Source organism: Struthio camelus, chromosome 4 (assembly GCF_040807025.1).
Source record: "Struthio camelus isolate bStrCam1 chromosome 4, bStrCam1.hap1, whole genome shotgun sequence".
NCBI lineage: Eukaryota > Metazoa > Chordata > Aves > Struthioniformes > Struthionidae > Struthio > Struthio camelus.
The window spans coordinates 73,222,465-73,247,849 of record NC_090945.1 but is presented as its reverse complement, the minus strand read 5'-3'; the positions used below and the strand labels follow the sequence as shown (position 1 = coordinate 73,247,849).

General features: G+C 38.9%; 1 protein-coding gene across 3 annotated transcripts in view; it reads right to left on the bottom strand.

Annotated features, from left to right (window-relative positions):
* STK32B (serine/threonine kinase 32B) overlaps positions 1-25,385 on the bottom strand; it is a 173,618-nt gene that overhangs the window by 37,499 nt on the left and 110,734 nt on the right. For all 3 annotated transcript variants that reach the window (XM_068943393.1, XM_068943396.1, XM_009686241.2), the window contains exons 5-6: positions 16,070-16,107; positions 6,716-6,805 (exon numbers count right to left, since the gene is read on the bottom strand). In XM_068943393.1, coding sequence (XP_068799494.1) covers positions 6,716-6,805; positions 16,070-16,107 — 128 coding nt within the window. The remainder of the gene's footprint in view (positions 1-6,715; positions 6,806-16,069; positions 16,108-25,385) is intronic.

The window sequence follows — 25,385 nt, the reverse complement described above, 5'->3', positions numbered from 1 at the left end:
AATGCCTTGCTGGGCTACTGGAAGAGTCACTACCAGTTGCCTCTTCTCCCATCTGTGCCAGAAGTTACTTTCCCCTCAGATTTGTCTGTGAACCTGCATATTGGATCAGGCCCTTAGGTCATTTCAGTGCAAATTGCTTGCGTGCCTACTCTTTAACGTCAGAGCAGAGTCAAAACCTGAATATCCACTTCCAGGTCAGCGCTCGATCCTCTGAGCCACAGCGGTCCTAGAGCAGGCTGCACAAACCCATCAGTACAGGGGAGGGTGTTTTTTGGATACCTCAGAGCCTCGGTCATCCCCTCTCTCTTCTTGTTTATCAGAGCAAGCAGAAGCCTCCTGCTCTCCCTGGCACTGTGGTATTTTCCTGTGACCACAAGGCCAGGTAGAGACACCACCAGGGAACCTCTGTAGATGGGCAGTCAAACCCATCTGCAGAACAAGGGTAGGATTTTTAAAAACCTGAATACTGACCTGACTGCTCAGAAAGGAGTTTCAAAGCACTACTTAATTTCAGAGTACTGTTTACTACGAATGTAAATAAGGCCAAGATTGAACACATCTGAAAATTCAACCTCACATTTGTCCCTGATGTATTATAAGTACCCCAGGAACAAATTTAGTCCTGCAGGATATTTTTACTTTACCTGTAAGGTTGATATCAGGACATCCACTAGCTTTTTTCTGACTCCAATAGTACACCCACATGGTATTAATTAATATATATGGATGACTCACACATTTTAAATGTTCAGTAGGCCTCTGTAAATTCACATCTCTCTGCTAATCTCAGAAATACTGCAATTCTTCACCATGACAGCAACCTATGAAAGCAGCTGTGAAAATCTGAGATAATAAGCCTGTAAGATAGGAAGGGGTAGCTGAAACTTTTCAGGTAATTTACTACTGATTTAGACTTTTGGCAGGTGTGTAAGATATTTTCAGGATACTAAAAGTTATTTTATTAGTTTACTGTGAAATAAAGTCATGCTGCATTATTCAGCTAACTTCAGCCTCTGCTGAAGAAAACCTCAAACCCTCTGTCTAACTCCACTACCACCACAAACTGGAGAGAAAAAAAAATATATATATATAATCTGTGAGTGGGAAGTTTTTACAACACCCAGTGTGTCTCACAAATAATATTCAGATGTAAGGAAATTCCGTCATATAAAAAGCAACTATTTTAGCGAGTAAAAAGCATATGCGAGCAAGTAAAAAGCATATGCAATGGGTCTCAAATATATCTAAATTATGCAAGAGTCAGTAATAAACAAAAGGTAACGTAGGTAGTATTTTCTGGACATATTTTAGTGTTTAACATTTTGTTTTGTAACCGACCAACCTGTTGCAGGATTCAAAGCCCAATATTGCAATTGGGCACCTGGTATAGAAAATATTCTCTGCAGCACAAACATATTGCCTGCAACCTGTATGAGAGGCCAATATGAGAAACACTTTTTTGCTGCTCGCAGAGGTTGGATAGCATTGAAGATGGTGAGCTTTAACACTAGCAGTTCCATCGAGGCAAATCCCGACATCCTGTCACAAGAGGACAAGTGAATAACTGTCCACAGGAAGAAAAAACCGAGGCTGCATGTTCCAGCCACGGACCATGGCTGTGGCCGTGCTCATCCTGCCTCATGCTGGCTTTCCTTGCACCCATTCGCCATGCATTCCCCAACAAGCGTTTGCATCCACTTGTTGGAAGCAGACATGCCTGTCAAAAGTCATCTCAAAGGACAGTTTGCAATGCTTGCCAGGGTAGGAGTATGACAGCCTGAAAACCTGTGAGATTTCTGAGAACTGTTCTTACAATAAAACCCTTGACAGCACCCTCAGTCACAGGTGATTTAGAAGATTTGAGGAGTAAATTCATAATGACAAAATCAGGCACAGGCGAGACAGAAGAGTTTCCTAAACCAGACTATGGCACACATCATATTTCAGAGCTGCAGCCACCTGAGCAGTAGGGGATAGAAACTCTAAAGACCCCTGAAAATTCAAGCAGCTGAATTCACTTCAGCATTTCAAGTCAATTGCTTTGAGGAATAAAACTGCAGCAGCAGCAGCAGCTGATTTTTGCCAAGCTGTTGGTCTTGTTCCTTTCAGATTCACCGTTCTTCATGTTTTTGTTGCCTATGCGTGGCATGTATTTTACGTGTCTGAATGAATCGGCTAAGAAGGTGGAATGTACAGAAATTGGAAGCTTTCTGGAAAAACATTCAAGTTCTGATACATTGCATAGCTTAGAGCCAGGGAAATAGGGAAAGATTTAGGCTGAGAAAGGCTTTGGGACAAAAAGTCTAATTCGAAGTGGGATTAAGCAAAGGCTGCAGCAGCTGACTCGCACCATGCTTAGACTTACGAGATAGGTTGTATTCTAAACTACCTTAGTCAGTACTGCTAGTGCATTTCTACAACACAGTGTCAGTATATTGCATTTTTCAGGATATAAGTTTTAGGCAGTCATGCTGCATGTGAATGAACCTCTCCCTGGCAATTTCTCAGCCCATTCCAATCAGATTTCAAATAGAAATAAAGATAATATTTTTCTCTATGTTTCTTTACACTGACAGCAGGTAGAAGTAAGAAAGCCTACAAATATCTCAACTAAGGGAAAGTTTGGAGCGTGCTCTCATGTCATATTACACGTAATAGGATTCAAACAGGAGTGAGCCTTTATAAAAGTCCCACATGGGGAAATCTCACTTCATACCTTCATAGTTGTCATAACCAGTATAACATAAAGCATGTCTTACAGGAATCATTAGTTTTCCTTGGTTCTGGTGTTCAGCGAGTGACTTGCTTGAATGTAATTTTCCCTTGTTACACTGAGATTAAAGGGTGATTTATATTCATGGTAGTGAAACTTTGCTATCAAACATGAAGCCAAACTCCAAGCCTCTTTTTCTATTTCAGTCTTTGTCTGAATGACTTTTGCAAAGCCATGTGCGAAATCTGTGATAAAGCCTTAAACCCAGAGATCATACCAATATCAAATAACTATTGGGCGTTAAAACAGTGCTTTTCTGATTCCAGCAATGCATCTGCATCATTTCACTAAAGGTACGATTCTCCACTAAGTTAAAGGTGTAAATTAAAAGAGGAAAGGAAGTGAAGTCAATTAACTTAGAAAGAGGAAAATGCAGCACCAATGACTGTCTGGCCCTATCTGTCAAACTCTTGATATTTCAGGTAGTTTTGCTGAAGCTTTGATTCCCAAACTGCACCTCAGAGAATACTCACCCATTGCTTTTCATCCTGAAACAGAATTTTAACAGCACTAAAAGCTTTCCTGTTTCCTTGTAGCTCCAGATAAATGCAAAGATGACTCTTTTGACAGAGGAGTAAAGTCTCTGAACCTGTGGCTTCTGCAGTATTTTTGCATTTCCAAGAGATGAGGAAGACTCATTGAGGGAAAGTAAACTGGTGTGGAAATCTCTTCATAAAGAGTATTCTTCTTTTGTTGTTTCTTTTTGTGGTGAGATGGTTGGATTTGGGGGAGGTTTGATGTGTGGGGAGGAGGATTCAGGGACAGAACGGCTCCATGAATTGAGGAGAACCAAGATAACAGCTCACCACTGTGTGCATCTTGCCCCTCTCTCCCATCCTCCCCCACTTTCAGCTCTCCTTCCTTGAAGAAGCTTGGGCTGACCATGATTGCATGACTGGAACCATCTGTGACCTCATCTAACTGCCTGGAAAGGCAGAAAAATGGCACTCCAAACTTAGGTCAGAGAAACTATTTGTCATAGTCTTAAGCTGAGGAGTTAATCTCAAAACAGTAAAACTATAAGGATATATCCATCTCTGAGACTAATATTTTCGTATTGGGTACAAGAACCCCAGAATTACCTAACAAATAGAATGTACGAGGCAGAGGGACATGAGTGGAATTTAGGCAGGACTTAGGCATTTCTGCATTGAATAACCAGGCCTCCTAAGAGGAATCTCAGAAGTATTTCAATTCCTTGGGTAATGCCAGTTATGCAAAGAGCATATGCTAATACGCCTCCTTTTTTGGGGTGTGGGGGGAGAGGGTTTGGAATTCCAAAACACATTGGTCATTACTCTAAAACAGATCCCTAAAATACCAAATCACTGTACTTGTTGCTTGCTACAGATTTTTGTGCTCTTTGCTAGCTTTTTCTTGTGAAGAAAAATCTGCAAACAAAATAACTAAAAAGGTGATATCCACCTGTGTGTGCAAATGGGCTGAAAGAAGCTCCAAGGGATGCAAAGCTTCCTGGTAACACTCGGAAGAATGTTTGAGCTAATCTGCTTCTGATCATTTCAACACCCAGACGATCTCTTCATTCCACACATTCAGACTATGATAGGCAGATGCTAAAATGCTAACTGACCCCTAAGCAAATATACATCAGTTTTCTTTTGTTAACTTTCATAATAAATATAATTTCTAAAGTGAAACTATACACCTGCCTCAACATTAAAAAGGTGAAGCTGTCATAGCAGTCATTTAATTGATTAGCAAATTAAATCACAGAAAAGATTCTATCAATACTGTTATCTGTTGTCATCATCATATTTAAATTTGGAAAAAGTATATTCTAAATTTTTTGAGCTCCTGCAAAATATCTACTGTCTAAGAGTATTTTTTGCATAATGTATGCAGTAAGGATTTGCACATCTAATGCCAATGGCTAATAAAAGATTGTGGGTAGCTATTTAAGCAAAACTGGTGAGCCTAGAAATATAAAATTTTCCCAGAAATGCAAAACTACTGTCCTGGAAATGGTGGAATTTTTAAAATATTTCAGTCCTCACATGTATAAGGACAATTCAGCGAATGGAGAATGGAGTTACTTTCACATGTAAGTTGCACAGCTATTTGTGTGTGTGTGTGCATGGGGGAGGCCAAATTATTTCTAGAGGAAAAGAATGTTTTTTTTCTGAATTTTTGTTGTTTTGTGTTTTTTTCATAAATCAAAACACCACCTACAGGCAAAAATGTTCATGCAAATTCTTGTTAAATTAAAGCAGTCAGTTAAATTAGGCTGTGACATCCCTTCCTATTTTTTTTTTCATGACATCCTATAGAGGATGGAAGGTGCAACTTTGAACACTTGGATATCAGCCCCTAGGGGAACCTCAGTACCCAAACTTGTTGTCCTAAGTCTCCATATATGACGGCTGTGCAGTGCTGACCAGCTCATCAAAGTAGAGTCACTGAGCTAGGTACTCAACCAGATCTGACCAGTACAAATTACTGAGAAAGTTGTCTAAAACCTTATTCCTCTTCATAACTTACGTGCTTGAGCCAGGACTACATGAAATGTTTCTCATGCCATTTGGGGGTCATGTATAAAGGTAAGCTAAACAGCACCATGAAGACATGTGGGCCCTGAGCCCAAGCGGCCAAGTCTGGCCACAAGCGTGCTATCATACCCTATTAACCCCAACACAGGGCAGCTATGTCCCAGCTGCTAATGTTGCCCTGCTAATTCCTTGAGATTTACTTGGGAGAGTGCTAGCTCTTTCAGGCTAAGACCACATCATATGTGAAAATACGACGAGAGTGCTCCGGTGCCTGGCACCGCTCTGACACTGTTTCGGTACTAGCACAGAAGGAGCCCTGCGCAAGCCTACCTGCTTCACTGACGTGTGGGTTTTACAGTGCTCTTCTGGGTGGGAAGAGCATAAAGTGCTCATTTCTACCTTGGGCAAACACTTTTAGCCCTATGCTATTATACAGAAGTGAGGTAACAGTAGCTTTTGGTTCCCCTATCCACTACATTAGCTTACCAGTATTTCGACAGCGCATGGGTATTAGATGTGCCCTAAGCACGCCTGGTAGAGAAAGCCTTTTGGGGACACACACACTTCAGCGTTTCTGGATCCCAAATAAGCTTAGTCTTAAACTCGTCTTCTCTTCAGGCTATGGCAGTTTTATGCATGGACAGAATGTATATACATCTGCACAGCAGGTGTATACAAAGCCACAGGTAAGACAAATCACACCCATTTTTAGCCATGGAAGCTAGCCTAACTTTGGTAGAACAAATTGCTTTCAGGAAATGCCTTCACTCCTTCAGCTCTAGGGGAAATTTGAATTATTATCTTAGCCAAGATGCCTAATTTTTAGACACATGAAGTGAGGTGAACTGAATTTTAGTCTTATAGCCTTCAATCTATGCATTTAAAATTCACATGATTGAAACACAAAAAGTCCCCTAAAGCCATAGGAACAATCAACAAATTGGTTAGTTATCTAGCACTCTAAATAACAGGTAAATTTTTGAGGTACCCAGTTCAACAATGCAGTTAAAGATGTGCCTAGGCACATCTTGCCTAGGCACTTTAAAAATTGCCTAGGCAATTTAAAAATTGCCTTATGTATTCTCTGTTAGATCACAGACACAGTAATACGATTACAACCTTATATTCTTCTCTCCAAACTGTGGGGACTTGCATGAAGGAACACAGCTGAGTCTCTCAAATTGGCTTCACAAAAAAAAAAAAAAAAAAAAAAAGCAGCCAAACAGGATCTGACTAAAAACACTGCAGAGACCAAACTCTACCCTGGTCCCCCCAGCTCTGATGTTTTCCATTGCTAACACACATACACTATCTAAAAAAAGAAGTCAGTCACATTTATTGTATGCTTTTATAATTAAAAATTCTTTTCATACACCATTAATCAACATAAATGCATGAATTTTATTACATTTTTACAATAGTCTTGAAAACTTACCCATATAGGGTTTTGTGCCAGCCATAGAAGAAGCTTTTTCTGAGCCTTTCACTATGGTCGCTATGTTAAAGTCTGTGATATGAACATGTCCTGCAATTACACAAAGCGAAAACAAAAGTCAAAACAGCACATCAGGCAAATATTCCTTGCTTTGTTTAATATTAAAGTGCTAATAGAAAAAATAATTGGAAATTTATACCAATACGGAAACTTACTATTACATGTTCATCATTGCTAGAAAAAAATATATCCACACCGAAATGATGGCACACTTCTTTTCCCATACAGTTGTGTCCACCACTAGTTACCAGTGCTGACCCTTTCCTGCTGGTCACCCCAAACCTCCTCACACAATGAACGTCAAGTATGGTAACCACCTTTTTAGAGCAGTAACATTGTGCAGGAGTAGAACTGAATTTTATGGCGCTATACGTGATATACTCCTCTCCTTACCTCTAGCTAGAGCCATCTCCCACAATCATCATCTCATGTACTTGTGACATCTGTCTACTATCTTATCCACTTCAGGTTGCAGTTAGCCTGGCTTTTTCCGAATTTCCTCAGGGCAAAAAGGGAACCAAGACGAAAAAGGATATTTTCTAGTACAATAGCTATAGAATTAGATTCACAGCAGCAGAGGAGCGTGTATGTAAAAGCAGCAGGTCCCAAATGATCACTCATTTGACAGTGGGTTACAAGAAGGATACATTACATAAATTGGCCCCTAGACTTGCTGCCTGACCAGCTAGACAGCTGATTTAAACAGAACTAATCAGGTTGGACGGCCTAAACCTGCCACTATTAATTTTTTTCCTAGAGTAGTTTACAATAAGCAGAATTAAAATTGTTACACCACATACAGCAAAGCAATGGTTTGTTGTCCAGGCTTGCCACAGGCAAGATAAATTGAAAACCTAGCCTGAAAACATGTCTGCAAACTTGCAATGTTTAAGTCTGCTATATGGTTAGGCATCTCCTACTCAAGGACTACTTTCATTTTGTGGAGTGATGTAGATACTATGCTGCCTGCAATTACATCTAGCAAAGCCATTCTGGAGGACAGAGTTCATGGAAAGGTACTTCCTTCCCCAGCTTAACCGTGCACTTGGATCAGACTTAAACAAAAAAACAAACAAAAAAAAAACCTCCAAAGATACCAGTTCAGCTATTATATAGTAACTCACTCACTAGAATTGAGCCACATGTGTTATGTCAGTATTTAACTAGAGTCTTGAATGAGAGGTTTCTGTAACATTTTCTAATCAGGATCGCAGCCTTATTCAGTGCCCAAAACGGAGCGGGCTTTGGGCACAATGCGGTTATTAAGTGAAGGACGCTGTTAACATGTTTGCTGCGAAAGATGAAACGAGTGTAACAAATGACTCGCTTTTGCTTCTAACGTTGAATGTTACTCCAGTGCCTGACTGAGGAACAGCAATTTCAGTAAAAGATTATTCAGCGCCTACAGCCTAACCTAGACTCTGTTTAGACAAAGTCTCTGGAAAATGTATCTGCTATTCTCTAAGAAGTCTGCAATCACACATATGTGAACTGAAAATCTCAGAGTCCCCTAAGTTGGCCAGATCTGCAGTTTTTTAAAAGGGAAAAAGGGAAAGGGCACATCCACTGCCAAAATTAAAGCTATTTCCCTAAATGAGAGACACACTAGAGGTTTTCAATGAAATGGTTAGCGTGCTTTCCCAAACTTTGTTCTCAAAAAACACTTATATTTTGGTGAAGCTTTCTTCCTAAGACACCCAGCTCTGAACACATCAACAGAAATATGGAAAAATCTGACAAAAAATGTGATCAGATAAACATGACCTCTTCACAAGGGGTGTGTTAGGCTGCAAAAACAATAATTAGCGTTCACAGCTCGGTCTAGCATCAAATTGCAAAATAACATTCTCCTTTTGTAGTGGCTGAAGCCAATGGCAGGTGTGTAGCACATTTGCAGTTTATTTCTTCAACAAAACACCATGGGAGAAAGCTTCTTGAAAAAGATAATTGAACCACATACAGCCACCTCATGGCAGTAGATATAAGCAATTTCATGTGCAAAGTAGAATGAAAAGCTGCAAGGATCTTGGCAGACTAATATATTCTCTTTTTTTGACAGATAAATATTAAGTCCTGTCATTTAAATGACAGCATTGTAAGTAATTCTCCCTATTAGAGTGCCAGCATGATAGCCTATTGCAAAGCACCTATCACATAATACCCATTCAGATTGATCCAAATATTTGATTTGCAGTGAAAATTGCCTCTCCTATGGTGCATTGTTTTCTCTCCCTTTTATTAGATTTCTTTTCATTTAACAAAACTCAAGTAGCACACACGTGAAGTGTTATATACACTGGCTGATGGCTTTTGTTAAAAATGCCTTTCTGTAATGTAAGGGATAGATTGGGATGATAGGATCTGCATGATTCTGCTGCATCCTGCTACCTATAAAAAGCTGCTGCACTGGCTACAAGTGGCTCTTAGTGGCTCTCCAGGGAGCCCAGGGAGAGGCTAGAGCTGACCCCCAGCCAAGGCAGAAGGGGTGGCAGGGAGCAAAGCACCCGCTCGTGCAGGCAGGCAGGAGCGGAGGAGGGCAAGGCCACGGCTGGAGGGATGCGGAGGCAGAGTTCTGCCTTCCTGGGCACAATGTTTAACAGGTTCGACTGTTCTGAGTCCAGTGACTTGCATTTTTTAAGGAATCGTTCACTCCTGTCCTGAACACTTCACAGAATCACAGAATGGCTGAGGTTGGAAGGGACCTCTGGAGATCATTTAGTTCAACTCTCGTGCTCAAGCAGGGTCCTCTAGAGCATATTTCCCAGGATCGCGTCCAGACGGGTTTTGAATATCTCCAGGGAAGGAGACCCCACAACCTCTCTGGGCTCTTTCAAGAGCTGTCAATACCTTCCCCCACCATCCCAATTGATATAGAAGGCTTCTGATTAGCTTCTAAGGCACACATTTTTACTGCAATAGTTGCATATAGGAAAAGGAAAACAAGCTATCAGTTGGACTAAAAATCCTAGGATATTGGTCATTTCATAGCATTTCCAAAATTTCAAATCATGGAGACTTTTTCCCAGCTGAACTTCACACCTCGTACTCAGTCTCACTTTTTGTGCAGCATCTTGCACAACAATTAAACGCAGAAATGGAGGACCGTACCCGGGCTCCCTTCTCAAGTATCAGATGCAATATTGAACCAAACAGTATGTCAATACCAGTTGATTTTAGATGTAAGAGCTGTGAGACTGAACAGCGCACAGTAGACTCAGCAGTACAAAACTGGATTTGAGTATCACAGGAGAAGAACTCGTTGCTTAATCCCTGTGGCTGCATGACCCAATATGATAATAAGATGATGATGGAGAGAAGAGAACAGGCAAATTAGCCCATTCCTCTGTCTCTCTGCAGATGTATTTACAAATCATTCCAGACTGCACAGATTTCATGTACGTCAACAAATACGTTCTAAATAGGAAGTATATTTCAATGGAAATTATTTTGAAAATTGCATTCCTCCAGTCAGCTTCAAGCTAAGGATTTAAATGCAAAAATTGGTAAATTAATACCAACAGACTAGTATATGTCTTTCAGAAGCTTTACATGTGCATCTCAGAAGTGTCATATGACTTGTATGCCTCACTTTTCCACATGGCCTGAAAATCCAATATCTGAAGTAAACAACAAACCATCTTTGTTAGAGTATTATTTAATTTCTGCTAAATGAGGTCTGATCATAATCAAAGTCAAACTAACTTCTGAAAAGTGGCTAAGGCTGACTAACTAACATTAAGCAAAGGAAAATACACATGATTTCAAACCTAACCGAGTTTCTAAGACTTTCCAACTGACAGGGTGAATGTGAGGACAGATAGAAAAAATATCAAGACTGCAGTCAGTGCCACTACCTCCACATGTGTCAGAACTGATGGGAAATCTCAGCACAGTAACATTTTGGAGCAAATTCAGATCCTGTTTGTCCTCAGAAGGTCAAGCTCGACGAGCTATTTAAAAAGCAACTCTCTGGGTTCATCTGTACTATGCACAAGAGCGTAAGCTAGTATCCGCGTGAACTTGGCATGACTTGGCAGCCTGTCAGTTATTATCAGGGAGGTTTTTAGAAACCCTACTATATTTCTACAGATGGGTTCAGAAAGGCTATGCATTTCAAAGGGGGCAGGCATGTTTAATGGCCACACAAGCATATAAAATTTTCAAATGTACTTTCAAAGCCTAGATAGTTTCAGGTAGTGAATTATGCTCTGAACACTCACATGGTTAACCGACATCAGGAAAATTGTTTGTGCATGTGATGAGGGTTAGCACTAATGCAGACACACCAGGTACTACTTTAGTGGAGACTTAACATCTCTCAGGAGATTTTTATACAATATCAACGTTGCCAGTTCTGTTGTTCAGAAGTCAACAGCCAGGGTTCAAAATATTGAATCTATGGTTCCTTTTTCATCCTATTTTTACCTTTAAGCCCAAAATTACACATTGGCTGCCCTTTTTCAACTTTGCCTTTATCAAATGAGAGCTGAAATTCTCATATAATCAATTAAATAGAACTTTAAGGACAACTTTGATGATCATAAAACAATATAATTGTATAGAAAAAGGCACACACAAACATCAGCCTGAAACTGCCTCTTCATAACATAAATAAGTAAAATTTTCACTAATATAGATACCAAAAAAAATCAACCTATAAAAAAAATGAGTAGAACATTATCAGTTTTGTTGAGGCTAAAAGTGAAATATCAGGTCTGTGATTTCAGGAAGAGTTTCCAAGATTAGAGCTAGGAGGCAGTCAGTGAAAATGGCAGGTGGTACATTCAAAACAAACAGGTGGTGAATCTTCACATAATCTATGCTTAAGCTATGGAACTCTTTGCTGCAAGACGTTAAGAATCATAAAAGTTCCCTCCATTCAAAGAAACGCCAGGAAAGACCATGGATAAGACCACTGAAAGTTACTAAATGCATGAACCACATTCAACTTGGGAAACGCCTCAGTCACAAAAGACTGGATGTTGGGTGAGTATATGGGGGAAGTACCTCGAGACCTTGCCTTGTTTTATATTCTCTTCTGTCACTTATTTTTTGGTAGGTCTTTGAGATAGGAAATTCATTTAGAAGGGTCTTTGACACAGTAAGGTTGCTCTTAGGTTCTTAAGCTGCAAGCCTGCATATCTGTAAGTATATCTAGGACAACAGGGAAGGACAAAAGGAAAGGGAGCAGCTGCCTTAAGAGGAGAAATTAAAAAGGCTGAAGCTCTTCATATGAGACAAGAGAGGGCTGAAGGAGTTTTAGAACATCATGAACATAGTAGATAAAGTGAATATAGAACTGGTATTCACCAAATCCTGCAATTCTAGAACTAGGGTACATTTGCTGAAAGGAGGATTGTTTAAAATAGATAAAAGAAAGCACTTTTCTTCCATGAAGGATAGTGAACTTCTAGAACTTGTTACTCCAGGAGGTTGTGTGGAAGATAATATCAACAGCTTCAAAGAGGGTGTAGATAAAGTCATTAACAAAGCTCCAGCCAGGCTCTAAAGGGAATTTGGAGAGATGTACTTCTAGCATCCTAACATGAAAACTGTGCATGCTGGGAACCACTAAAGCACTGGATGTTGCAAAGCGGCAAAGGTCACATGTTCTCCGTAAACAGTATTTCCTTGTGCCCTGGCTGCAGTAATACACTGGGCTAGGTAGACCGTCCACCTGACCCAGTAGGCAATCGTTCCCTAGGAGACCACACAGGCACTCTGCTATGTAGGGAGGTTACTGAAATGGCCACAGGTAGATAACCTTCCAGTCTTAGAGTGGTGTCCTGAAAAATACACCTGAGGGGAAATCAAACCCTGGCAAATTTCCTGTAAACAAAGTATGATTTTGATATGGTCATTCTGCACAATGCAACATCTAGGTGCCAGACCAGAGTCCAGTAATTTCTGCAGCATGACCAGGAGTCTTAACAGCTGCAGTACTACCAAATATACATAGAAATAATAAGTTGATTTCTCTGAAAAAAATATATGTACTAATCTGGTTGACATTGCTTGTTTTTTGGCCTTTATAGACATTCCACTTCTCCTTAGACATACAAGCTAATAGATCATAAAGTGATATGAAAGCATCTTTAGTTTCTTTCAGGAAAAATACAACATTAACCAGGTTTTACCATCTCTAACTTCCAATCATTTTCATTTCAGTTATATTATTCTAATCTACTGAAATGAAAGTAACAGTGGAGGAAGCAGAATAATGTTAAGAGAACTCTATAATGCACTTCTCTATTCAGTACAATAATTATAGCTCTCCTGAACCATCAGGTAGTCCCTTCAAAGATCAATGGAATAATTCTGTTTAAGATGCACACTGAATAACAGATCAGAGCACCACTGCTAAATTTAGAGAGAAGTCTTTGTGCTAAGAGAAAGAACTTTCTGGGAAAGCGAAGAGGGAACTGGAAAGAAGAGCTTTATGGGCAACATTCGATTCCTTAAAGAGGCCTAATACCAATTCAGAGAATGAACCAATAGGAAGTATTCAATTGTTTCACCTGCAGCACTCCAAAAACATCCCTAATCTCTCTCCTCAAAGGAGACTCCTCTATGGGCTGGAGAACCTGTTCAGGAGACCTGGCAATCATCTTCTGGTAGGGGCTGAAACACTATTCTTAGCCGATTCCCACATTCTCACTTTTCATTATACTTCTCATGACAATCAAACGTTTGCTTCCACTGATACATCAGAACGTATGCACAGCAGTGTAAAGATGTGGCTCTGCTGAAAAGTCTATGCAAAAGTTTAGGCTTGCTCTGCCAGTGCAGTTTTGGGTATGTGGTGTATATTTTCATGCTTTCTACTATGAAACTTAGATTAATCATTTTTATGGGTTGAGATAAATCTCATTTTCGTAATTTCCCTATTGCTGAAGAATGTTTCCTAAGCCATACGGGTAAGTAGTAGTAAAACTAGTTTTAATAAACAGAAATATCTGTAATCTTGGTATAATTTATGAAAGCTTCAGTCACCTTTACTGCTTGAAGATGCAAGACAATGCATCTTCACTAACTTCAGCCAAAATAATTTTCTTCAGTAAGGTCAAAGAAATCTAACCTATTGAAACGAACTCTTGGTCCATTTTTTGTGCATATCCAATTCTGTAACACTATGCATAAGCACAGTTTGTTTAATAAATCATAAGAAAGACCTAAGGTTATAGTCAAGCATTTAGGAAGTTGGCATGGCATCTGAGAGGCCACAGGCTAAAACAGAAAAGTTCCTGCACGCTTGGTTATACTCTCTATTAGGTGAATGTATTATGCTTGCTCTGCTGCCTAGCATGTTTAAGGTGTATACACTCATAAATTTTTCTGTGAAGTGAAAGTTGATGGTTCCTTCAAAAATAGTGTTACTATGGAGTGTTGAAACTTAACTGAAGCTTTTATGGACATCAAGGATGGATATCTTGCTAAATATGCATCTATAATGTGGATTTCTATATCTAAACCCCAAGGCTTCCTTAGGTCACTGAAGAGAAACAAGTACATCTAGTGCAGGCATCTGAAACAGATCAGATGAATCAGACCCTACAACATGCCTGCGTCTTTCTGCCACCTGTAAAGGAAGCCCAAAGGGTGACTAGCACAGATGAGGCAACTTCTTTAGGACAGATGTATCTATTTAGTGAGCTGAAGTGCATGGACCCTTACCTAGGCTGGGAAGACTACATGGTCCAACCAGGCAACAGATCTGTGAACCAAGGATTCATTATCAGATAGCTGATTAATTCTGATACCCAAGGCCAATTTGCACGTCTAGAAAAGCATGGTTATTTTGTCACTCGTGTATGTGTGTTATGCAGGAGCAGTTATCTGCTGCTTTGGACAAAAAGGACTATTGATCTCAAAATTTTCAAGCTGGCTATAGCTGATTTTGTGACCAAATGTCTCATAGCCACTAAGAAAATTTCATTTTGCAGCATATCAGTCACGCTGGTGTAGCTTTTCCTCTGCAATACTTGAACTTCTATACGGCTCCCTTAAAACAGTAGCAAAGCTCTTGCAAGAGGATGATTTTGTGCTGTAATTGACCTCAATGAGGGGGCAAGGAGAGATAAGGGCAACCGCATTTCAAAGGCTGTCAGTCAGAGATTTAACACACTCATAGTCATTTTGTGTTGCCTTTCACATGTTTAATTCACCCAGGACTTAAAGACAAGAGATTTCTATTTCATGCTTATTTGCTGGTATTAGTATCCAGGGAACATTAACACTTGTGGGTCTGAAACATTAAATTGCTCAGGTCCTAGATGGTTTAAAACTCAAATACTATTCAGCTTTGTTGGCTTCAATATTCCTGGGGACAAACTCCAGCTGTTTGCAATGTTACTTCTTTAATCAACTTTAACTTTTATACCCAGCAGCTCTGCAATAGATTTTGAAAGATAATTGTGACTTTGGTATCATTCCAAGATTATATTTTCTCAGAGATTAATTTCTGAAGTGTATAAAGCATGATACTTCCCACACACCAAGCATATATCTTTTTTCCATTTAGTCTTCCTCCTGTAAATATTTTTGTTATAACTGCTACAAGGTTAATGCCTTCTTTTACTCTCATTTTCTCTCATCCTTCCTATGAACAACTTCAAAGCAATGCAGGAAGATTTAGCAAAATTCCTCATGTATTGCTTATTTGGCTAAATTTTAAAGAAATTAGCACTCTTTATACCATGTCTTGTTAAATTTCATATCTAGATCGACTAGGAATTAGTAATGGAATTTCAAAGCTGATTACGTTGTCTAGTCTTTTTTAAGGTCATTTGGACCACAACTTCATGTAGAGCCATAAAAATCTTACAGAGGTTTAGGGGTGAATTTCCAAATCCATATCTAAATTTAGGAAAATAATTCCATAAACTTACATGAGAAATAACCTGCTATTTTGAATTGCTTAGCCCTTCAGTTCTGGAGTGCTCGATATCTCTGAAGAAAATCGACTCTTCTTCTGACAGGTCACTCAATATTAAAATACTGTTTTTTGGGGGAGGTTTTTTGTTATTTGTTTTTTAAAATCAGGTACCCCAGTAATCTTAATTCTGACTGAATTACTTCATCTTCAGATCTTGTAAGTGTCAGAGCAACTTTAATTGTTTTCGGTAAGAGGTGAAATTACAAAATACACAAGGCGGACAGAGAGATTTTGTAGAGGAAGATGAGATTCAGATATGAATCCAAGATCTCTGGTTGACTGACAAAGCACAAGCCACCATGTCCCTGAGTTCTCATAAATCAAACATATCTGAGAGAAAACAGTCAATAACCACTTACCATGCTCATCCAGTAGTATATTATCAGGTTTGATATCCCTGGAAAATAAGAAAAAGAATGCATTACATTTCATACTCAAAGAAGACTTGTAAATTTTAAAGCTTTTCCACCTGGATAGGAGAGCTGGGACACTTAAATCGTTAAAAATATAGTGAAAAAATATACCATGCAGAAAAGTCTTTTTAGTGGCCTGAGAAAACATGCATGCTAAAGAAACTGTATAAGTTTCCATTTCAAGTGACTTTGTTTGCATATGGTTAGCATTGAAATGGAGTTGTTTTTCAAGATTACATACTTTCTCCTTACAGCAGCGGGAACAATGAGATAGAAGATTTGCATCTTGAAAGTACCTGATTGCCTCAGGGACTCCTCATGCGACAAGCACAAGAAAATCATAATTGGAAACATCAGTGAGCTAACCTTTTTGGCAGAACCTGCTAATCTCCCATGCTCACGTGCCTGACCACTCACATATTGTAGAGTCCTACTAGCTCTCTTATGCTACTGGGGTAAGTCTAGGAGCTCCAGTTTTACACGCCAAATCCACATATGTCTGTCTATAACAGAGAGAGCAGGCTGGGGGAAAGGAGGGAAGGTAAGGCGGGATGGAGGTTATGATATGCTGAAACATAAGCACAACTCTTCCCTTCATTTCTTAGCACAAAGAAATGACATTGCCTTAGCTGCAGTTTCAGGATCATTTGCAAACTTGCCTATGTTCAGGCTGCTGTCAGGAGGGATGGAGACAGATTTTCCCTCATTCATTTCTGGGCATTCCTACACCCTTTCTTGGGTCAGCATCATTGCTTGCACTATGGAGCTGCTCTGGTGGAAACTCATTTCTTCCTTTGCCAGTCTGCATAGGCTCCCTGATTTGTCTCTCCCTTCAGCTTCATGAGGTGGATGTGGAAGTGTTGTGTGCATTTTCACTGGCAGCTGGCACTTAGTGCAATTTTGAAGCCATGTTTTTGGTGTGCTGTTGCCTAGAGAGATGTGACAATTCACATTGAACAAAACATTTGCCCCTTGGCCTGAGTTTTCCGTTGCACTCAAAAGAGAAGCCATTGCAAACTGTTAAAATAAGCTGTTGAATGAGTTTGCAAACAAGCTGCAAAGACTTTCATGTGTATATACTTGAATATATCAATGACTTTCAACAGAAAAAAATACCTTGTAGTTTTGACTGTTGAATTAAACCTTTAAAACTTTGCCTACCCAAAGTTCGACAAGCAGACTCTTCACTTCTCAAGTGCGTAAAGAAATTGGGGTTACACCTTTGGACATTAGAGCCTTTCTGTCATAATCAGGTGGCTTGCTGGTAACAGTAATAGGTTCAACACTGCCTCCAGACTCTTTCCCCCAATTTAATAAAATAAAAACTAAGAATTGGAATGGTAAAATTCATCAGTACTTTACTGAGAATAAAACCGAGGAAAAGTAGAAATTCAGCTTTATAACAAACTGATACGTGTATAATACAATCTTGTGTGAATGCCTGCTATGGTTTTGCACCATTAAATAGACTATATATTTCTACTGTCACCAGAAAAGATATTGACGAATCCACCTGACATCTGTATGTAGCATCAAATATATTCTAGATGCTGTAACTGTAAAATTCAGGAACATTCAAGCAATAAAGTTAGATCTGTGCTCATCTCTCTGTGATTAATTCAGACAGTGGCTTATACTTGGTACAAATGCATATATACCATAGAGCCTTTCCTACCTAAGGGATCTTCGCCAACATGTGCTCCACTGACTTTGCCTGTCCGAGGCAGGGCTCTCACTGGGAGGCAGCTACAGCAGGGTATATCGCGTTGCAGAAAGCAGTCCAATCTGTGAGCCCCCAAGGCAACTTGATACACTCATAACCCTCTCTCAGATCTCAGAATAAGTTATTCTGAACTGCTTTTACAACAAGCAAAAGTCATGGGCTAACTTAAGCCAGAAGGGGAACAAATTTCTCAATACTTTTTTCCAGAACATAGGATGCTGCTGCTTTGGGAGCACATACCTGGAGATGTGCATGATACATACATCCATATTACAGACGAGAAATGAAAGTACAAAATCATAGTGAAGAGTGTGCCTTCTAGTAGCACTCTTTTATGTGATTATCCTCAGTTTAAAGCATGGTGCTAATAACTCGGTCCTCCACAGGCAGCTAGAGGACAGCTCCACTGATTGTAGAGGAGCAAGGCCAGCGGTACATCATGTTGCATTAACCTGCCAGATACAGGCCTATCTTTAAGTGCTCATGGGAGAAGAAATATTCAACACAATCAGTGCGAAAACTTGGCAAATCTAAGAGCAATGCAATTTTGATATATTCAGAATGGAGGACTTTCTACATCTATAGTACAAAAGACAGCTAGTCCTTTTAAATAAAAAGTCTATTTAAATACATTTAAATAGTAAAAACCTTGTTTCTGTAGGCAGACGGATTAAAACACAAAAACTCTTTAGTTTAGCAGTTTATATTTAAACATGTTAAGTAAGTGAGATTCTGTTTTGACTCCACGTCAGATTTCCAGAAAACATTTTTCCTCCTGGCAAGCCTGTTCAAACACCAGATTTGAAATTCCATACCTTAACTGCCGGATTTTCCTGCTAGGCACATCCCCAGCTACACAAATGAATTGAAACAGTCATTTCATGATCCAAATCTCTTGAACCAGCTCACAACAGAAATCCAAGCACTTTTGCAAATAATAAACTGAGTCGTCATGTTTCAGATTCAGAAGAGTCCTGTGCTGTCTTCAAACCATTCACCAAGCAATGACCAGCAGCACTCTCCTCGTCACTGATTTCATGTACACAACTTTCTCAGCCTACGCTAGTGCTACTCCAACTTGTTTTATTCACAAAAAAAAAACCAGAGCAGCAACCAACAAATGGGAGCAGGTGAAACCTTTAAACTCTTCACTCAGTGGCAGGGCCAGGCGTCACTAATATAATAGCTGGCCCAAGAAGCTCAGAGGTGTAGACAGGTGAGAAAAGATTGGAAAAAACAGTTTAATTTACACTTGTTGCTATTGCCTGTGAAACCATTTCTAGCTTCCTTTGTTTGCCTGGATAACAATGTCAAACTGAAACTGCCTGAAGGATGAAAGAACAGTTAGAAGTTGCTCCATATATTTTACAAGTGAAAAAGAATGATTAAATAACTTTAATAATAGTCTATGTGTGTCTTTATAATATCTAGACTGAGAGGTCATGCACTACTTGAAGATATTCCCTCTGCAGGGAGGAAAATTTTGCTCAATTCATATTCACTCCATACGTAAATCTGCACCCACTGAACTCACTGGAAAGGCTCACAATGATTAAAAGTAGTGAGGTTCAAGTATTTAGTTTCAATTATTGTTACCATCCGTGTTCCTCTTTGATGTTACTGAATGGGGTAAAAGAAGGTTTCTAAATTAAGCAGCAGAGAGGCTGTGCAGTCTCTGTTCCTGGAGATTTTCCAGATGCGACTGGCTCAAGCCCTGAGCAGCGTGGTCTGATCTCATACCTGACCTTGCTTTGAGCAGGAGGTTGGACTTGGGACCTCCAGAGGTCCCTTCCAGCCTGAAATATCCTGTGATTCTGTGAAAAATAATATATCCAAGTTCAAGACTAGTTTCCTTTCCCCACCTCTTTTGGCTACAAGGAAGATCATGAAAGAGACAAAGGCAACCTGGAAGAGGAGTGTTAATGTGGAAATTAGTGCGTCTTTGATATAGTCCAGCACAGCTGCCTGTTATGGAAGATCATAGTCATAGATTTCACATATTAAACTCTGTCATGGGGCTAGATTACTCACGAGCTAAAAAGCAGGAATAAATAACCAGTTGTCAGCCTGACAGGGGATGAAAATTGAAATGTTCAACCATTCGGTACCTAGCAGGTGTAACAATATTTATTAGTAATATGAAGTGGCAAGTAATGAAGGTTATTTCATCTAAAGAAGATTCTGAGAACTCTCAGTAAGAATGAGCAAAGCTAGATGATTATATTGCCAGTGCCAGATAAAAGCAAGACTGGACACAAGATACATATATCAGAAGGTTAGAATTTGAATTACTCATAGGGATTAAATTACTTTTCTAGAGGTCACATACTCATGTCCCTTACATAGGTCAAAGAGTCATAGGAAAGAAGATCAAAAAGCAGTTCTAAACCTTGAAATCCAGAACAATCTGTAAAAAGTTTTGCATGCACTGCTACAAACAGCAGCCAGGACTTTGTAACTTTCTATTGTAACTATTGATCTAGGCTGGACTTGAAACACTGATCTAGAAATGGTGGGGTTGTGGTTGGTGAAACCAACCGTCAAATATCTAGTTTCATTAAGGAAAGAAAGAAATTACTCTTTAATTGACTACCACACCATACTGATAACAACTAATTCTGAGCAGGTTACAGAAAAATATTGAAAAAAAATTTATGTTCTAATTCAAAGCAATGGTAGTTCCTCCAGGTCACCTATTTCATACCATCTAAAAGAAAACAACTGAAAAAGAAGATCTGGGGAAGGAATGAGTAAAAAAATTCCCTGAGAGTAAAGAACGAACACATTAGGGTTGTTTAGTTAACAGAAGAGCTCTGTAAGATGTGATGTGATGGGCATATCAAATAATAAACAGTACCTAGAAGCTCAGGAGTGCTTCCCTGTTTGCTTGTGGAACATAAAAACAAGGTTCATATTTCATAAAAATGAAATAAACTGAACAAGCAGGATTTTATTCATACAACTGAGATTTAAAGTCTGAAGTTGATTACTACAAGACATAATTGCATAAAAATGCTTGGGAAGCTTAAATAAAGATTTAGTCATTTATGTGAGTAACAGAGCTACCAGCTAGAGTTTCTCCAGCTGAGATTAATCTAATTAATCTAGGAAAGCACTTCTACAGCTAGTACAGATGCTGTCTTCCCTTCACCTTTTTGAAACACATCAATAATAATGCCAAACACAAGGTCTATGCTTGTTGTTAAACCTGTGAGAATTGAAGAACTAACATTGCCCATCTGTTTCATGCTGCTTTCATATTTTGCAGCAAACATACAGACACTGCAGGCTTGGTTTCTGCCATTTTAAAATTTGCTTGCAATTTCCTGCTTTTGCATGCATTTTCTCTCTGTTTTATCAAAAGCTTTCATGTGTTGGTTTAACAAAAGGGGCAGGTGTTCTTTGCCAATCCAGGCTGCTTTTTAATATTATTAGAGGAGATATTTCACTTATAACAGTTTTAGATGGGTCTGAATTTATGTGTTTAATGGCTTCTACCCCTTTCCTTGATATCAGCAAAATCCAAAACATATTTTATCAGATTTATGTCTGTTGGATTTCCTTCTTTCCCTTGCTGGCTCAGAGTGAGATTTAATATATTATCACATTTCTATTCTCTTGAGCTTCATAAAATTTAAGTGACCCCACAGAAACATCTATGAATATTACAGTTAACAGTAAATTTACCAGCATGACTTATTAGGAGTATTTCCACTTTTTACTGATGATTGGTTATTTTATCTGAATGAAGAATATTGTGATTTCAGCTCTTCACTAACCAGGTATAACTAACAGAAAACTATACAAGCTCATGTACTCACTTTTATTCAAAAATCTTAATCTGGCATAGCAAAATACAGGTGCGAATTGAGAAAAGAGAGGTTCAGGCTGGTTATGAGGAAAAAACTTTTTCACTGTGAGGACAGTCAAGTGGCGGAACAGGCTGCCCAGAAAGGTTGTGCTGTCTCCGTCCTTGGAGGTTTTCAAGAGCTCACTAGATAAAGCCCTGAGCAACCTGGTCTGCTCTCATACCTGACCCTCCTTGGAGCAGCAGGCTGCACTAGAGGCCTCTGGAGGTCCCCTCCAATCTGATTTTTCCCTATAATCCTGTACATATTGGTGAGTTCTGCAGGAAGCAGAGGACTTTCTCCACCCACCAGGTCAGAAACAGCAACTGAGTGGTTTCCTGTAAACTACCTTTAACATTACAAACCCTTATAAATCTCCTCCAGGAAAAATGGGAAAGTCTAAAGCCTGTCTGCAACAAAACTCCATGGATCATAAGAGATGCTCATCTCTGGATGTGGCCAGATATTTACACTTAGAATTAATGAATCGGCTTACAGCTAATGCAGCTTATGTCCTTGCAGAAGGCTAAGTTTGTTTCTGGAGATCATTTCAAAATATCCAACAGAAAAATCAAATTAAATGAATTTTGCATTCTCATAAGGATGTAAAAGAAGCAAGATCCAAATAAGGCCCTTGAAGGCAATGGAAGGATTACATTGGCTTCAGTAGACATTGTTTCATACCTAATAAAGTTTCTCTTGTGCTCTTTTCTCTTTAGTGCTGACAATCTAACTGTGTGTTGTGTAGGACAAATCTTGAAAAACTGAGATGAAAGATTTAGGCTATCAGTAAGTCTTTCTCTTTTCTTAATAGGCAGATCATTTCTTAAATTAATGTTTTTCTCTTTATGCAGAAAAAAAGTGTTTAAAGTTACTGTTTTTACTAGGAAAATAAAATTGTATTAAGGTCACCGAAAATCACATTAACTATTTTTCAGCCTATAATGAGCTCCACTATCCTGTTGTCAGATCCTGTATATCTCCACTTTGTCAAAATATTCCCAGTAATCATGAGTAATAGTGACCACTGCTTGTACTCTTGGGTATAGGGACTGTTACAAAAAGACTAGGAGTACGGATTGACTGTTAGCTGCAAGTCTAGGATACAGCTGCTACCATTAAAAAAAGCACAGAAAAAAACAACAAATTCCGGATAACAACCTGAAGTCATGCAGGGGTAATTCCAATAACCTCAGTTTACTGAGTTCCTGATTCTCTGAGATATTAAATTATTCTCTAATATTTGCTTATAGCTCATTTATACAGCACAAACGATACCTGGTTGGAGCCTTTTATATTTTACTATTATTTTTCTTAGATTTAGTTAGTCACGCTAATGTTTCACATTAAATCACAGACATGTACCTGCCACATCATAATGAACGAAGTAGTTTGGAACAAGTTTCATTAACATTAATATTAGCTGTATAGCAGTTCTTAACAGCCATAAAAATGGCAATGAATTGGAAAATATAAGTTTCAGCTATGGAATATTCAAGTCCATGCAGTATTTAGCATTGTATCAGAGCACTGAAGTGAACCATATATTATAAAGGGCTGAAGTTTTTTTGATTATGGAAAGAAATGTGAACAATTTCTGATTTTCACAGATAGATAGACTTGAAGGATTGCATTCGAAGAACTGGACTTCCTTCTTATCTAGTGTTTAGACCAAATAGACATGCATAAGTAATACACATGCCCAAGTAATGCAACTAACAAAGAAAGTGAGTACATATATAATGATACTTCCTTATGGCAAATTTGTTGAAGCCTTGGATGAAGGAAAAGTCAATACTTGCCTGCCACAATGCAGCCAAGAGAGGAATTTAGTCAGACGTGCTTTGCTTATAGAAGAGCAGAACAGAAATGGCGTATCCCAGGGAGCTGAACTGTGCAGAGTACCTACAAAAAATGCTTACTCAAGAAATAGCCTTAATGAAGTCTGCTGTGTCCTCTCTTCCCTTCATCACTCATTTGTTGTCTTAGATTTTTGTTCCTGACCAACCTTCTTCCTAGCTTCAAGGAACGATCAATGGTATTGAAACAAAAACATAGTAAGAATCTGAGAGTTCTTTACTCACTTTCCGTATCAGATGGATCAGGACGAAAGACTTTTAATCACTCCAAGCCTCTGATTGCGAGTTCATGCACCCCTCACTTAGTTCTCACCAGTGATGGCTGCTGCATGCCGTCCGTTCTTAAAAAAGACCTTTAGAGCCCTCTATTCCTGCACTGATGAATATCACGCGATGACATGACCCAGTCAATCACTGTAACATTGAAACTTGAAGACTTCAGTAAAAGTGGAAATCAGCTGAGAATATTTGATATTAGTTTATGAGAGTTCTGTAAAGGAAAAATAAATTTCCAGATGTTTGTCTGTATGAGTCTGGATAGACTTTCACAGAAAAACACATCTGGTACCAGAGTCAATAGAATAATTAAGCTCGGAAACAGGCTTTCACACTTCATGTTCTCTAAACGAAACAGGAATAAGGAAAGAATTTCTGTTAATAAAGGTAATAGGTGTGAAACGGGAATGTATAAATGAGAGAGATGCAGAAATCTTAAATTACTATTCCTGATCCTGATCTATTTAAGTTTGTGCTAACTCACTGACAACCAGAGGCAAGTTATACAATTAATTTAGTGTAGCATGGCTTTTGCTGGCTGAACTATTCATACAGGAGAGTGCGTCTTTTTTAGCTATTTCTCTCTTGAGCAGGAAGAAAATTCCAGCACAGCTGAGATCCACTAGTCCTGCCTGAAAGCAGAATAAACTGGTATTTTGCACGAGAATGTCCAGGCATGTATTTATCTTCTAAGAAGCAAAGGGTACAACTCATTCAATCAACTCAGCCATTTCCATTTGTACTTTCTGGGGCCTGCTATGCACAGAGGATTTGCAGACATGTTAAAGGGATTGCTTACAGTGTCCTACTCCAGGCTGAAACGTTAAAAAATTAAAAAAAAATTAAAATATTAATTGGTCTAAATTCCACCCAGTGGAAGTCAGCCTCATCTCCATCCAGAAAAAAATCTACATTTCAGACTCCAAAGAAGGCATGGAGCCAAACTTCTAGTTTTGCAGTAATTTACCAGATATGGTTTCAAAATCATCAAACTCCAGTAAAAGGTTGTTTTTTAAGTGTGTGTATATATATGTAGATAGACAGATAGATACTAGCTGTCTTAAAAGAATCAACTCTTTCTTTCCCTCGGGAAAGACTCAGGCTAACAAACATTCCAACTTGAAAGGCAGTTTGGTTTTATCATGGTGTGTTAATACTTGTGTGATATTTTAATTACATGTTCCAGTCTCCTAGTCCTCATTAAGGCAGCTCTGTTACTCCTGTAATGGAAACTCAAGCTATGTTTAAAAAAAAAAAGGTTTCAGGATTTGAAAATCATTCTATAAAACTAAAGTACTATTGTCAAGGTTCTATGCATTAGATCTCAAATAAAATATTTATCGCCAATGAGGAATATGTAATTTGTTATTATAAAACCCAGGATGCATTATTCATGAGTCTGAGGCGCCCAACAAATCAGTAGGGCTGGCGAAAAAACTCCTTATTGGGTCCTCCTATTTAAAGCCTCTGGTTTCTCTACAATTCTCACCCCTGGGGAATAAATGCAGAAAAAAAAATCCATAATCACTTCCAATTAATTATCTGATAGCTTGCAT